Raw genomic sequence first — 16437 nt, 5'->3', positions numbered from 1 at the left:
AATTTGAACTTATTGCCAACACAGAAGTCCTGATGAAGGGGAACCTTTAGATGCAGAAACACGTTGGCTTTTTGATTTTGTGCCATGATATAACATTTTTACTAACTTACTCAACCTTTGTGCCACTATCATCCTTCTAATGTTCAACAGACTGCTCCAGGGATCTTTTGGGGTATTCCAGTTGACACAGAGAGCCTCTAGAAATTAGAATCAAACTTCTGCTCTCTATCTACCCTAGAGTCCAGCGCTCCATCAACACATAATATCATTAAATGTCATGGTGTGTTCATTCACACCGCCATTACTTGTAGCTCAACAATGGCCACAGAAAAGCTTTATGTTTTGTGTACGACTGTTAAAAGGCATGGGGATGTAATCAAAGTTATTATATTTTTTAAGTGTACATAGTACATAGTTAATCAGGTTGAAAAAAAAAATTAAAACCCACATCTCCAGAACCCTCAACCCTCAATCGATCCAGAGGAAGGCACCCCCCCCCCCTAAAAAAAAAAACACATAAAGCAACTGGGTAAAAAATAAAAACCTTCCTGGTCCCCATGAGTAATGGGATGGTTGAGTTTCTATTTTTTAATGAGGGCCATTTTATCTTACCAGTTGAGACTGGTTTGTTGAGTCCTTATTTATTACTGATTATATCTGTTATAATATATAAATACTTAATAGTTGTTCTTAACTGCACAACTCTTACTTGGTATTGCAATTACAAATCTTTGTCTCAATAACGAGAACCCGCAATGTATTGCCCCCTGCTTTTTAACTTCCATGATACATTGTAGCAGTTCTAGAGAACACTCTCTTCTATAAACTTCACAGGATGTTACAATATTACCCTCCAAGTCTTAACCAGTATATTGGGGGTGACCTGACCGGTTGTAACTGTAAACACTACAACCATACAACAGAATACACAGTACATGCAAGTGCAAAGGAGGAGCATGCAGTCTATATACAGGTCTCGATATCCATAAAGGTGAAGGGTACCTTGCAGTCGTCAACTACCACAGAATTGTGCGCTGCGTAAATGCATTGGTTGGAATTGTTCTCCCTGTGGTTTTTCATGTCATCATAAATGGACTGAGTCTTGGTCATTTCAATTTCCTGCTGTGCATGCTGCTTATCCAGAATGTCCAGCTCTGCCTTGGATAGATGGTAAACGATGCCGGCACCGAAGGAGTCACCGACGACGTTGACGGAAGTCCTCATTCGGTCCCTGGGGTAAAGTGGACAAAAAGAGGATTCAGAGAAGACATAGGAGATGGTCAAACACAAGGGTGGTTAATTCATTTTCCTAAGGGGTCACATGAGAAACTGGGACTATTGTGGAGGACCAAATTAATGGGGCCTGTATTTATAATTTCTGTTCACTGGTTTATACTCCCCCAGCATGTGACATCACTTTCTCAGCAAGTCAGAAGTTATGGCCGAATAATGAGGCTCTGCCTTTGACCTGTGGGATAGAGAGCGGGACCTGGCAACACATCCCCATATACCCTCATCTGCATCATATCCCTGTTGTCCACCTACCATGGTCTTCCCCAGTCACTTGAGAGGCAGCGTCACCCCTCCTATATGTTTGAAGCTGCTTAGAAAGGATGGAAGTGCTACCGTCACCACCTTGGCATCTGGCGGACCCATGAGATCACAGCTCTTGTCATCTTGTTGACTTTCTGGCCTGGATCTAGGGAACCCACACTTCCCCCAGAGCCATGGAGCAATGTCACACGCCCCGGGGAGGTGTGGAAGTTCAGCTTTCAAAATAAAAGCAATGCAGCTGTATTGGTATGGCTTATACTTATTTATATTAGATTTCTAATTTCCGATTGACAAGTGTTTGGGACAAACCATAAGAGATGATTGTTGGTTTGGGGTTTTATGCTGTGTCTGTTATTTTTCCAGAATGGTTTATGGCTTGGAATAAAAGATTCTAATCACAAGGTGGTGTAGATCATAGATTTCTTGCATTGATTATTTTTTGCTTAATTTTTACCCCCCTGACAATATGTGCCTGCTTGTTGCAGAGCAGCAATCCTAAACTTTGGCTTGCATCTGTTACAGCACAGTGGTTGCTGTAAACTGGCCCCTCATAGCAAGCCATAAGCTGTTTGGGCCGAATGGTAGAGGACACACGGCTGCAAACTATAGCAGGCACTATAAAGTGGCAAAATCTCCATGAGGACATCCTGCAGAGAGGTAAGTGCCACTGACACGTATGCTGGGGGGACTTTCAGAATACCATTGACTTTAAAGATGGGGCACCTTCCCCATTAACACAGTAGCGTTTATTCCTCCTGGTGACTGCTGACACAGGGGCATCTATTACCCCCACTGACACATAAAGGGGTTCTTTATTAAACCTGGATAGTGCAATATCTGGTGCAGCTCTGCATAGAAACCAATCAGCTTCCAGTTTTTTTTTGGCCAAAGCTTAATTGAACAAGCTAAAGTTACAAGCTGACTGGCTCCCATGCACAGCTGCACCAGATTCTGAGTGCACCAGTTTTAGTAAATCTCCCCCTAGACATTTATCACTCCTACTGGCACAGGGGCAATGATTTCTCCCACTGACATGGGGTTTTTTTTATTACTCCCTCTGACATGGGGGCATTTATTACTCCCTCTGACATGGGGGCATTTATTACTCCGCGGCCTCGCCTAAATACTCCTGCCCGCAGCTCCTCAGGACCGGCACGGTGTCCAAAAAAAAAAAAAAACTCGATTCTAGTCGTGAATCGAGTTTTTTTTAGAAAATCGCTCAGCCCTAATACTGGGACATTTATTACCCCCACTAATGCTGTGACAATTTTTACCTCCACTGTCAATGAGGTATTCATTGCTCCCAATGATCAATGACAATGGAGCATTTATTACTCTCACTGATGGTGGGACATTTATTACCCCCACCAACAATGGGGCATTTATTACTCCCATCGATGGTGGGACATTTATTACCGCCACCGACAATGGGGCATTTATTACTCCCATCGATGGTGGGACATTTATTACCGCCACCAACAATGGGGAATTTATTACAACCAATGATCACTAACTCCCGCGCTTCTATTACTCCCACTGATCAATAACACAGGAGCATTTATTACTCCCTCTGATGCAGAGATATTTATTACTTCCAATGATGCTGTGACTCCAATGATTACTCCTTCTGACACCGGGGACATATCTTATCAAATATATAAGGGGACCATATAGTTATTCTCTTTACGGTCAACCCAGAGGACAAGGGGGCACTCTTTACATCTAGAGGAAAAGAGATTTCATCTCCAAATACGGAAAGGTTTTTTCACAGTAAGAGCTGTTAAAATGTGGAATAGACTCCCTCCAGAGGTGGTTCTGGCCAGCTCAGGAGATTGCTTTAAGAAAGGCCTGGATACTTTCCTAAATGTAAATAATATAACTGGGTACTGACATTTATAGGTAAAGTTGATCCAGGGAAAATCCAATTGCCTCTTGGGGGATCAGGAAGGAATTTTTTCCCCTACTGTAGCAAATTGGATCAAGCTATGCTGGGGTTTTTTGCCTTCCTCTGGATCAACTGAGGGTATAAAATTGGGTATATTGGATTGTACGATATTTTTTATTTTATTTATGAATGGTTTTTAAGACCCCATTCACACAGGGGCAACACGACTTGCAGGTCGCCTCAGCGAGGCGACCTGCAAACGACTGCCCGGGCGACTTGCAAGACGACTTCTGTATAGAAGTCTATGCAAGTCGCCCCAAGTCGCCCCCGAAGTCGTACAGGAACCTTTTCTAAGTCGGAGCGACTTGCGTCGCTCCCCTTAGAACGGTTCCATAGCACAGAAAGGGAGGCGACTTGTCAGGCGACTAGGTCGCCTGACAAGTCGTCCCTGTGTGAATGGGCTCTAAGGTTGAACTGGATGGACTTGTGTCTTTTTTCAACCTGACTAACTATGTAACTATGTAACTATATTATGCTCTCTGATGACTGATGCAGAGGCATTTTGGCTCTCACTTAACACTAGCACTGGGGTATATTTTTACTGCTCTTGACTTCCGAAGCATTTATTTTTCTCCTACCAGCCACAGTCCAACCCCAAAACAATCTAACAGACAGTGAACTGGCCTTTTTTTAAAAGATAAAATACCCACTTTTTAGAGCCTGCAGACAAAATAGAATTAAAATAACATTAAAAAAAAAAATTTTTGTAGTTATCATTTTGAATAAATAAAAAATGTTCACAAATACAATAAAAAAAACAAGTAAATGAATGCCTGGGTAGCTACTATTAGTATATGTTCACATATTTCTGGTGAGGACTAAATGATTAGGAATTGGAGCTTTTATACTTACAATAGCCAGTCTACAGCGACGAGAAGGCTAATGTCCTGGGTGGGCAATCCTACAGCCGTCAGGATGAGAAGCATGGTAACCAGACCTGCGCTGGGGATACTGGCTGCCCCCACACTGGCCAACGTCGCTGTCAAGCTTGGAAGCAAAATAAATAATACACATAAGAAAGAATCAAACAGAATTCAACACGATTTAAAGCTATTGATCTTTTAGGACTGGCCTGAACCTATGGCATTATTGGCACTTTTGAGAGGAGCTACTATGCAAAGAAGACAGAACCCCAGAAACAATTTATAGCAATCGAAGGAAGGACCAGTAAAATTATCTGAAAACCTGAAACAGAGAATCTGATTGCTTGCCACTAGATACAAAAACATTATTTCCTTCAGACCTGTGCTCCAAACTGCGGCCCGCAGGCCAAATGCTGCCCTTTGTTAGCTCTTCTGGCACTATTCATCCCACTTACACCAAGAGTGGGGCATAATTCCTGCCACTGACTACAACAATGGGGCACTATTGCTCCAGCATAATATCAATGATGGGGCACTATTTCTTCTACTGACCACAGGTGGTAATTTCTATACTCCCACTGACCACAAAGCCGGAGGGATTTTTTATTTCCACTGAATCTAGGATATTCCCTCCCCCACTGGCCACAATCCAGCCCCCCTAAAGTTGGAAGGAGAGTAAACTGGTCATTTGCCTAGAAAATTTGGAGGCCTCTGTATTAGACCATACAATGGACCTGGTTGTAAGCTTTGTGACACCTATAGTAGTGGTTCTCAACCTTATAGTACCAGGATCTGGTAAATTCTTCCAAAACCTTCCATGCCTCAACAGTAAAAAAATTTTTTATTTTTACACAATAAAAGTATGAGAATATAAAATACAGTATGTATGGAATTTCTGGAAGGTTCTGGATGGGGCTGGTCAGTGCTGTGATACGAGTGGAGGGAGTTATGGGACTCTGCAGCAGATTTGGCCAGCTTGTAATGAGATTTCTGGAGGAAGCTGAAGACAACTGTGGGGAGTGGGGTGTCTAGAGGAGGCTGTGGGTCTCTAAGAGGTTGGGGGGTTTGCATTGGCAAAGTGGGAGAGTGGAGGGCACTGTGGGGGCTGGAGTGGGACACTGTTGGAGTTTAAGGGCAATATGAGGGGGCTCGAAGTTCTGCAGGAAGCTAAAGGGGGCACTGTAGGGGGCTGGTAGTTTTGTGGGAGGTTAAGCAGCACTGTGGGGCCAAGGGCTTTCAGGGGCTTGTGAGCACAGTGGGAGGTTGAGGGGCAGTATGGCCCACTATTGCAAGCTGGGAGGCACTGTGGCAGGTTAGGGAATGTGCAGTTGCCTGCAGGCCCAGGAGGAGTGAGGTTGCGGCCTGTCACTGTGCCACAGCCAGATGGCTGAGAATTACTGACCTAGAGTACAACATTAACATCTATAACAATTTACTAATTTCCTTTTCTGGGCATTCATTTTTTTCATACATCTTGTTACTTACCTCACTGTCACTATCTGACCACCATCCAACACAATTCCGTTCATCTGAGCAATAAAGATAGCAGCCACTGCCTCATACAGTGCTGTACCATCCATGTTGATCGTGGCCCCAACAGGAAGCACAAATCGTGTCACTCTTTTGTCAATGCCCAAGTTCTCCTCAAGACAGCGGAAAGTGACTGGCAGGGTCCCGGCACTACAATACGACAACAGTAAATGGTATTAAAACTGTGCACACTGCAGGGAGAAAACATTGTGAAAAAAGTTTAGAGGTACTTGCACTTTGTTGCAATGTTAACCCAACTCCATGCATATCTGATCCTTAATATAAAGGTGGCACCAGTGCCTTTGGTCAACATTCTTGCTTAAAAAGCAGTCCACATGCTGTCTCTAATGGTAGTGATGAGCTTGGGGATGGCTCCTTGTCAAGTAGGGATAAGTTTAAGTTTGGATTTGGTTCAAACCCATGGATGGTGGCACCTGGAAGTAAGCTGTCATTCTGTGGCCAATAAGCTGCAGTCAGGACATTCCCTGCCCCATAGCAACACATACACAAGGGTCGGGGATGCTTTTGAAACCAGTGACCTGATATTATTATTATTATTATTATTATACAGGATTTATATAGCGCCAACAGTTTGTGAAAGCACTTTACAATGTAGGGAGACACTACACCAACAGTACAATTCAAAACAACAGGGTTGGAGGAGCCCTGCTCCTGCAAGCTTACAATCTAAGAGGGAGGGGCTGGTGAAACAAAAGGTAGGGACTGTGAGGGATGAAATGATGAGGGAGTAGAAGATTCGGTTGTTAGCTGGAGACAGCATAGGCCACCCCGAAGAAATGAATTTTCAGGGATCGCCTAAAAGTGGACAGAGTAGGAGATAGCCGGACAGATTGGGGTAGTGAGTTCCAGAGGATGGGAGAGGCTCTGGAGAAGTCCTGGAGACGGGATGGGATTAGGAGACAAGGGAGGTAGAGAGCAGAAGGTCTTGGGAGGAGCAGGGAGGATGGTTTGGGTTAAGATAAGAGATAAGATTTGTGATGTAGCTCAGGGCAGAATTGTGAATGGCTTTGTATGTTAATGTTAGTGTTTTGAATTTTATTCATTGGGCAATGGGAAGCCAGTGGAGGGATTGGCAGAGAGGAGTGGCGGACACTGAACGGTTGGTAAGGTGGATGAGTCTGGCAGTGGCATTCATGATAGGCAGAAGAGGGGATAGCTTGCGGAGAGGTAGGCCGATGAGGAGGGAGCTACAATAGTCAAGGCAAGAGATAACGAAGGAGTGAATAAGTTGCTTAGTGGTCTTAATGGTTAGAAAGGGGCGTATTTTGGAGATGTTTCAGAGGTGAAGTCTGGACGATTTGGACAGTGATTGGATTTAGGGCTGAAAGAACAGGTCAGAGTCTAGGATTACACCTAGTACCTTGGCCACAAGCATTCCCTTCCCTTGTATAGGTGCACTTCAGGGCTGGTATTTCCCTGCCTGCAGCTTGCTAGCCCGGCATTTATTGCCTGCTTATGCGTTTGGTCGAACACAGATTTGGACCAAACTTGGAGCCGAACTTAAGCTCATCCCTACTTGACAGAATAATGTCCTAGTACTCAAAGCATATACATACACCGCGAGCACCAAACAATGGTGGAAAAGTCCAAAATGCTTTCATTGTTCATAAAGTGATCATATAAAACAGCTAGCAGGTTTCGGGGCCAACACACACCGGCTTCATCAGGGCTCAGTGATATTTGAAAATGCTTAAAGGGACCCAGAAAAGCAGATGTAAAATAAATCTTAAGCTTGTGGCTTGAAAAAAAGTGTGAATGATAGAAACAAATAATTAATGCGGCCCTGAACTTACTGGGATCCAATCATGTTAATAGAGCATTTAAAAGCCAATTTGCGGGAAGACCCTTTAAATATATGTAAAATCACAAGACACCCATTACATCAGAAGACCCCCTTCTTCATCTTCAGAGAAATATAATCTCTTCTTCATCTCCATAAAGCTGGAGGCCAGCTCGCTTGCGCCATAGAAATGCATGATGCTCTCCAAAAATATGGGAAGCAGCACAGCACCCCTGATGAGCCCAGATGGCACTCGACACCCAGGTTGAGAAACGCTATTTTAGAGAATGCATCCTATTGATTCAATAAAAACTTGTAACATTACAAATAAAATAAAAAAGACTCAGACCTGCTTCCACCATGGTATCTTTTTAGATCCTCCCTTCACCTCTCCACACATTCACATCAAACAACTGAGCTTATGGTCGCCATTCTTGGAAACCCTTCTGCTTAGCAGATCCCTTGTAATGATATATGGAACAGACTAACCAACAGCCAATGGATAGAAAGCAGATGCGCTATCGCCTTTTTAATCTCCGTCTTCATGTAAAACATGAAATGTACACACAAGGAAACCGGTGTGGGCTGTCGCCACCCAAATTGATGTATCAGAACAACATACGCTCTTAAACTTCACGGGAGGACCTCTCGGAAATGAAAACCAGCCTGCACACATTTTTTATTTATTTTTTTGTAGGCGGGTGGAAAGATTACCTGCGAGCGCCAGCCGTGAAATTAAATTTGCTGAAGCAAGGGAAGTCAGCACAGTCTAGAGATATTTAATGCAGCAAAAGGAGCGCTTCGCGCTGTTATTGCCAAATAAAATAAACACCAGTTAACTTCCAGCTACTGGTAGGCTGTGGCCTTCATACCCTCCAGCTGTAAAGTATCAGTTAAGGGTTGTCTCCTATTACTATACTCACAAACTTCCCAACTTCTCAACAAGGAGAGGGGAGGGAGGGGTGACCTTATGATACCATTAGAGTATGTTGCCTTCATTACAGGGGAGGCAGGGGCCTTGTTCCCTTTGTTTCTTTTGTCTTATACCGCTCAGGACTGAATTAGAAAAAAATAAAAATAAATCAACAAATCTGTGGCAAAAAATGTAAAAATGCAATCAAATCAGAAATCTAGCCAAAAAAAAAAAAAAACAAGATAAAAAATGAATAACCTAATAAAAGCTAAAATAACAAAACCAGCAATATTTTCATTCAATCCAGAGATCCAGAGAGATCCCCAGTACTTTTTTCTATCAGTAGATGTCATGGGTCTGATGTCCAACATCATTCATCCTGCTTTCTCTGAGGCCAGGTCTTCCTGGATCTGCCCCCAGCCTGTGACTGGACAGTGAAAGCAGAAGCAGCACACTGATTAGCTCATCTCTCTGTCACTTTGCTTTCTCCTCCTATCAGTAGGCTTCCTGACTTTCCATGAACTGTTTTTTCCTCTCTGCTAAACAGGAACTGCGACAGGCTGATACCAGGTACATTCAGGTAGTTAGAGTGCTTGCATTTAAAACATATAATTTAATGATGTATTATTGATTACAAAGTTTAATTATTTTATTTCTTTTATATCTGCCTAGAGTCCACCTTCAAAGTGTATCTACGGCCAAGACCTTGCTTCTCCATGGAAGTTAAGGAAAATTTTGGGGTATGATCTTAACTTCAAATGACCAATTCTGAGAGGTTACATAGTTTACATAAAACAGAAACATTGAGGCTTTAGTCAGGGGCGGGACAAGGGCTGGGCAGCAAGGGTGGCTGCCCTGGGCGCCATAGGTTTACTGTAGGGATGGGGATGCCTTACTTCTGTTACATGGTTAACAGGAGTAGTGAAATTGGCAGGGATTTAAACAAGCGAGAGACTGCTGGGCGTAGAAACTCCTAAGCTTGCACATCAGAATAGGGGGGTGGGAGCAGTTTGGCATCTTTGCCCTGGGCCATAGTTGACCTTGTCTTTGACCTGCCTTTAGTTGTACTTTAGCTCTTTCCCGCCTTTCCGGGAGTCCCTTTAATCAGTTTGGAAAGCCCTGGGGGGCGGGAAGGATTGGCAATCATGTGAGAACTGTCAGAGTGGTCACATGATCGCAAGAATGTCCCACTGGCTACTAATCTGTAGCCCAGACCGAGAGTTGTCAGCAACAGCTCAGTCTCTATGCTGAGCGCATGCAGCCCAACAACGCACATGCGCAGCATGCACCATTTTGCCACCGCTGTGTTGGGTGGTTGTAAAAGGGTTAATTCAATCCTCATGGAGATTTTAGAATTCATCAATATACAGTACATTAGAAAATGAGTAGATATAATGATTAGACATGTGCAATTTGTTTCGGTCCGAATACAGATTTGGACAAATTTATGGTTACATCCAAATGTTCGAATGAAATAGTAACAAATTTAGTTGAAATTTGTTTAGTTTATTCGTTTTCTAATGAATTCCAAATTTTTGGAACGACTTTGGATCAGTTGAAAAGTGATCGACCAATTTGAATTCTGTGTGAAGAATAGCTGGTGGTTAAGCAACGGGCCAGGAAGCCGGCCGCCGGGTTCCCCGCTGAGAGCTGAAATGTAAACAAAAGAATGCCGGCCATTAAAAATTCTGAAAAAAACAGCATGGGGTCCTCCCCCAATCCATACCAGGTCCTTCAGGTCTGGTATGGATTTTAAGGGGAACCCTATGCCAAAATAAAAAAAAAACAGCTTGGGGTCCTCCCCAAAATCCTGGCAGGCCAGGAAGGGGGGGGGGGATGAGCGATTTGCCCCCCCACCCCAAAAGCACCTTCTCCCCATGTTGATGGGGACAAGAGTCTCTTCCCCACGACCCTGGGCTGTGGTTGTGGGGGTCTGCGAGCGGGCTCTTATCGGAATCTGGAAGCCACCTTTAACAAGCCCCCAGATCCTGGACCCCCCTATGTGAATGAGTATGGCCTACCCATACACCAAACAAGTGTAAAAAGTGTAAAAAGTGAATAAAGATGAGTTTTTGACAAAAATAAAGAATAAAAAGAAAAGAACAAAAAACAACGTCCCCAATGTAGATCCATCATCAATCACACCACCCGCCGCCAATAACGAAAAAAAGAATAAGACAAAAAACATCTGGTCTTGTTGAAGGCTTCCCGCTGACTGCCTGCTCCTCTGTCTGACATTTCTTAAATAGCTTAGGGTCGCCAGATGATGTCAGCTGGTGACCCCACCCCCTTGTGACATCCCAGACCAAGGCATGATGGGTCGGTGATGTCACAAGGGGGCAGAGTCACCCGCTGACATCATTGAGTGACTGTGCCCCTTAGCTATTTAAGTAATGTCAGATGGAGGAGCAGGCAGTCAGCGGGGAGCGTTCAATGAGACCGGAAGGTTTTTTTTTTTCGGGTCCGGCGGTGTTGGCGGGCATTGTGATTGACGATGGGTTTACATCGGGGGACATTTTTTTATAGAGGAATTGTCAAAAACTTGTGTACTGTCTTTATTCACTTTGTACACTTTTTTGGGGAATGGATTAGGCATACTCATTCACATGTGGGGGATGGGATCTGGGGGTCCCCTTATTAACGGGGGCTTCCAGATTCTTATAAGCCACCCCGCCTGCAGACCCCCACAACCACAGCCCAGGGTTTTGGGGAAGAGGCCCTTGTCCCCATCAACATGGGGACAAGGTGCCCCAAAGCACCTCCCCAAAAAACAATGTCCCCAATGTAGATCCATCATCAATAACACCACCCGCCGCCAATAACGAAAAAAAGAATACGAAAAAAACCTTTGGTCTTGTTGAAGGCTTCCCGCTGACTGCCTGCTCCTCTGTCTGACATTTCTTAAATAGCTTAGGGTCGCCAGATGATGTCAGCCGGTGACCCTGCCCACTTGTGATATCCCAGACCAAGGCATGATGGATCGGTGATGTCACAAGGGGGCAGAGTCACCCGCTGACATCATTGATTGACTGTGCCCCTTAGCTATTTAAGAAATGTCAGATGGAGGAGCAGGCAGTCAGCGGGGAGTGTTCAATGAGACCGCAAGTTGTTTTTTTTTCGGGTCCGGCAGTGTTGGCGGGCATTGTGATTGACGATGGATTTACATCGGGGGACATTTTTTTATAGAGGAATTGTCAAAAACTTGTGTACTGTCTTTATTCACTTTGTACACTTTTTGGGGAATGGGTTAGGCATACTAATTCACATGTGGGGGATGGGATCTGGGGGTCCCCTTATTAATGGGGGCTTCCAGATTCTTATAAGCCCCCCCGCCTGCAGACCCCCACAACCACAGCCCAGGGTTGTGGGGAAGAGGCCCTTGTCCCCGTCAAAATAGGGACAAGGTGCCCCAAGCACCCCCCATGTTGAGGGCATGTGGCCTGGTATGGTTCAAGAGGGGGACCGCACACTTGTCCCCCTCCCCTTTCTGGCCTGCCGGGCTGCATGCTCGAATAAGGGTCTGGTATGAATTTTGGGGGGGGACCCCCACACGTTTTTTTTTTTCTTTAATTTTGCCGTGGGGTTTCCCTTAAAATCCATACCAGACCTGAAGGGCCTTGTAAGGATTGGGATGGGCCCCACGCTGTTTTTTTTTTCTGGAATTTTCTATTGCTGGCATTCTTTTGTTTACATTTCAGCTGTCAGTGGGGAACCCCGTTGACAGCTGATGAGTCATCGGTTGTTGAGGTTGCGGCTGCCAGCGTCCCGTTCTGCAGCTTAACAGCCAACTATTTTTTACATACAATTTGAATCAGTCGATCATTTTTCGACCGATCCGAATTTGAATCACTCCGAAGATTTGGATTTCGTTAGAAAATTAATAAACAAAATAAAATTTAACAAAAAGTAAACTAAATTAATTCTGAAACGAATCAACGAAACAAAATTAGTAACATAATGAATCTATAAGAAACAAAACAAATTTTTCCATTCTACACGTGTCTAATAATGATGTTCTCATTTTCTGTCCAGCAAAGATGGCACAAAGGTGGGGAGATCATACCTGGAAGCTGTACCAAGAGCGGTAATCCAAGCCTGGAAAATACCAGCCAGGAAGGAGAACGGGCTTTTCCTGGTGATGGCGAAGTACAGTAATGGCAAGAAGATGCCTCCATGGATAATTAGTCCAATGATGACAGTAACCATGTACATTCCCAGCTGCCTGGCGACCTGTTCCAGGTCTTTAATGGCGATGATTTTTCCACAGATTAGACAGGCGATACCGAAAGGAGAGTACCTAGGAGGGAAACATGTTGGGTTCATTAAACCAAAAAATAGTGATGTAGTGCAATCAGCCATATGACACAATCCCCAGTATGGAAAAAATACTTGCAAATACAGTGGAACCTCGGATTACGAGCATAATCCGTTCCAGGAGTATGCTCGTAATCCAAAGTACTTGCATATCAAATCAAGTTTTCCCATTGAAGTCAATGAAAACTAAATAAATTAGTTCCGCATTGACTTCAATGGGATGCAATACGACCAAAGGCAGGGGAGGGGGGGCACCGGAGAGCCTCGGAAACGGCCAAAAAGGCCAGAGGGACACTTCGGCTGACTTCGGCAAACCTCGGAAAGACTTCCTACCCGAGATTTGCCGAGGGCAGCACGGCCTTTCCGTGCATTTCCGAACGGCGCCGATCAACTGAGATTGGCGCCGTTCGGCTCTGCTCGGCTCCGGTGCCCCCCACCTCATGCCAAATGCGGTACTGCACAGCGCTTTGGCCTGAATCATGCTCGTTTTGCGAGACAACACTCGCAAACTGAGTTACGATTTTTAAAAATACAGTGCTCGTATTGTGAAGCGCTCGTTAACCGCGTTACTCGCAATCCGAGATTCCACTGTAAGACATAGAAGATTCTCTTTTTGACTACTAGAATCCTGAATAAATCTGGGTTTTAGTTAATATGTTAATGCTGGCTATACACATACAAACATATTTGTACATTAAGTTTTTAAACATCCAACTGAGATGTTTGACTGCATCTATGAATTATTTTTTTCTATGGCGCATTGCACGAACTTGGAGTCCTGTCCATTTCAATTTAACTTACATCCAGAAGAATGATTGAAATAATAATTGTACTGCAACCGTAACACTACTTTAAAAAGAAAAAAGAAATAAAATAAAAAAACTCCCACATTTATACAGTACAGCAATGTGCTTTACAAATCGGGTCCACTGGATCGAGAGTCTGAATCTGACAATTCGCAATAGTAATGAAGGAGGACTGTTTTTTCCAAAAATTACACACATTGTAGACAAGAAATGACAGTTATGCCCCATACATACGATCGGATTTTCCGACAACAAATGTTGGATGTGAGCTTGTTGGCGGAAAGTCCGACCGTGTGTATGCTCCATCGAACATTAGCTGTCGGAATTTCTGGCAACAAATGTTGGCTAGCATGTTCTCAAATTTTCCGGCAACAAATTTTTGTTGTCAGACTTTCTGATCACGTGTACAAAAGTCCACACATGCTCGGAATCAAGTATGAGCCGGAAGCTCCTCGGTCTTGTAAAAATAGCGTTTGTAATTCAGATATCACATGACTATTGAACTTCCTTTTTATCGGCTCGCCATATGTCTCGTACATCACTACGTTCGTAATTGTTAGCCAACATTTGTGTGACCGTGTGTATGCAAGACAAGTTGGAGCCAACAACCTTCAAACAAAATTCCACAGTTTTGTTGTCGGAAAGTCCGATCGTGTGTACGGGGCATAAGAATAAGGTCCAAAACATCAAGGACGGATATAAAAGAATAAAAATAATATACCAACAGTCATCATCTATACAAAGAGTTGTCATATAAAATATAAGTGCAACATAAATCATTGATTTTTTTTTTTCAAATTACAAGAATACAAATGACCATTTCTGAATGTCCCATCCTTCACCTTAAATGGATCTGAAAATTGTTAAACCCTTTTAACATTGAGGAATTCAAGGAAAATGACATATTCCAATCTAAAAACAAACAGTTATGCCGCGTACACACGACCGGTTTTGCCATCGGAATAAACTCCGAAGGTTTCTCCGACGGAACTCCGACAGAACTCCGACGGAACTCCGACGGAATTCCGCTCAATCGGTCTTGCTTACACGCGGTCACACCAAAGTCTGACCGTCCAGAACGCGGTGACGTACAACACGTACGACGGGACTAGAAAAAGGAAGCTCAATAGCCAGTAGCCAATAGCTTCCATCTCGTACTTGCTTCAGAGCATGCGTTGTTTTTGGTCCGTCGGAACAGCATACAGACGAGCGGTTTTCCCGATAGGAATTGGTTCCGTCGGAAATATTTAGAACATGTTCCATTTACAGGTCCGTCAGAATTTTCGAAAAAAAAAGTCAGATGAGGCATACACACGATCGGAATAGACGATGAAAATCTTTCCGTTGGACTTTTTCTGTCGGACATTCCGCTCGTGTGTACGCGGCTTAAGGTAAATGCTCCAAGTGCTTGATGCTTGATGCAACCACATGACAGAGCATATTGTGACATGACGCATCAGGCTACATTTTTTTCTTTTTTTTTAATTGAGTTTCAATTCCTTAAAAAATATACAAACATAAAAGTACAAAAATGTTCAAAAGTAGTGCAAAAAAACCAAACAAACCAAAAAACAGGACATGCATAGGGCATCACAAGGCCTATCTTCTGTACATGTTATTCTACAATGGAAGATTAGGTCTTCTGTTACCCTCCTCCCTCTTATTATACTGGACAGTAAGGCCAACACACACAGCTCGATTTTTGTTCCGCTCATGGGCTCAACAAGAGAAAATCAATTGTTTTCCCCATATGTACTGGAGAATTCTCACAATTAATATGATGTCTTTTATTTTCGTCACACAATTCCTCTCCTTATAGTGTTATGCTGCGTACATACGGTTGGAATTTCCGACAACAAATGTTCGATGTGAGATTGTTGTCGGAAATTCCGACCATGTGTAGGCTCCATCGGACATTTGTTGTCGGAATTTCCGACAACAAAAATTTGAGAGCTGGTTCTCAATTTTTCCAACAACAAAATCCAATGACGGAAATTCCGATCGTGTGTACACTATTCTGACGCACAAAATTCCACGCTTGCTCGGAATTAAGCAGAAGAGCCGCACTGGCTATTGAACTTCATTTTTCTCGGCTCGTCGTACGTGTTGTACGTCACCGCGTTCTTGACGTTCGGAATTTCCAACAGCATTTGTGCGACCGTGTGTATGCAAGACAAGTTTGAGCCAACATCCGTCGGAAATAAATCTAGGATTTTGTTGTCGGAATGTCCGATCGTGTGTACGCAGCATTAGAATAGTGAAAGTAGGAAGAGTTGTTTGATTAGGATGAAAAATCTACCCATGGGGAATTTACCCAGGCTCACCAAATGTTTTTGAATTTTTATGGCAGTAACCCTGTAAATTTTTCCATATCGAGTGATTCATTAATAAGGGTCCATTACTAATGGCAAATAGGCTGCTCACTTTGCAAGGAAAGTTGTACCTTGCAAAGAAAATGTCCTTAATGCTTAGTGAATGTTGTGAATTGAAAAGAATACCCAATCATGTGCAAGGAAAATTAAAAAAATAGATTTTTGCTTGAACGTGATTGGATGAATGAAGTCAGCAGGTCTTCACCTCATTCACTAAGTTCTGAGGAAAATTCCTATGCAAATTGCAACTTCCTTTGCAAAGTTTAGTAAATAAACCTCACAGAGTTTATCCACATTTTAGTAGTGGGTGGAAGAGGGGAGATCTAATATAATGCAATC

General features: G+C 43.5%; 1 protein-coding gene across 1 annotated transcript in view; it reads right to left on the bottom strand.

The window, feature by feature from the left end:
• SLC1A2 (solute carrier family 1 member 2) overlaps positions 1–16437 on the bottom strand; it is a 198865-nt gene that overhangs the window by 26096 nt on the left and 156332 nt on the right. Inside the window, exons 7-10 of the mRNA XM_073604200.1 lie at positions 12670–12903; positions 5848–6042; positions 4352–4486; positions 1003–1231 (exon numbers count right to left, since the gene is read on the bottom strand). Coding sequence (XP_073460301.1) covers positions 1003–1231; positions 4352–4486; positions 5848–6042; positions 12670–12903 — 793 coding nt within the window. The remainder of the gene's footprint in view (positions 1–1002; positions 1232–4351; positions 4487–5847; positions 6043–12669; positions 12904–16437) is intronic.

The sequence above is a fragment of the Aquarana catesbeiana genome, linkage group LG11, assembly GCF_042186555.1.
Source record: "Aquarana catesbeiana isolate 2022-GZ linkage group LG11, ASM4218655v1, whole genome shotgun sequence".
Classification (NCBI taxonomy): domain Eukaryota; kingdom Metazoa; phylum Chordata; class Amphibia; order Anura; family Ranidae; genus Aquarana; species Aquarana catesbeiana.
The sequence above is the reverse complement of the archived record's forward strand: the minus strand, read 5'-3'. Positions and strand labels throughout refer to the sequence as shown.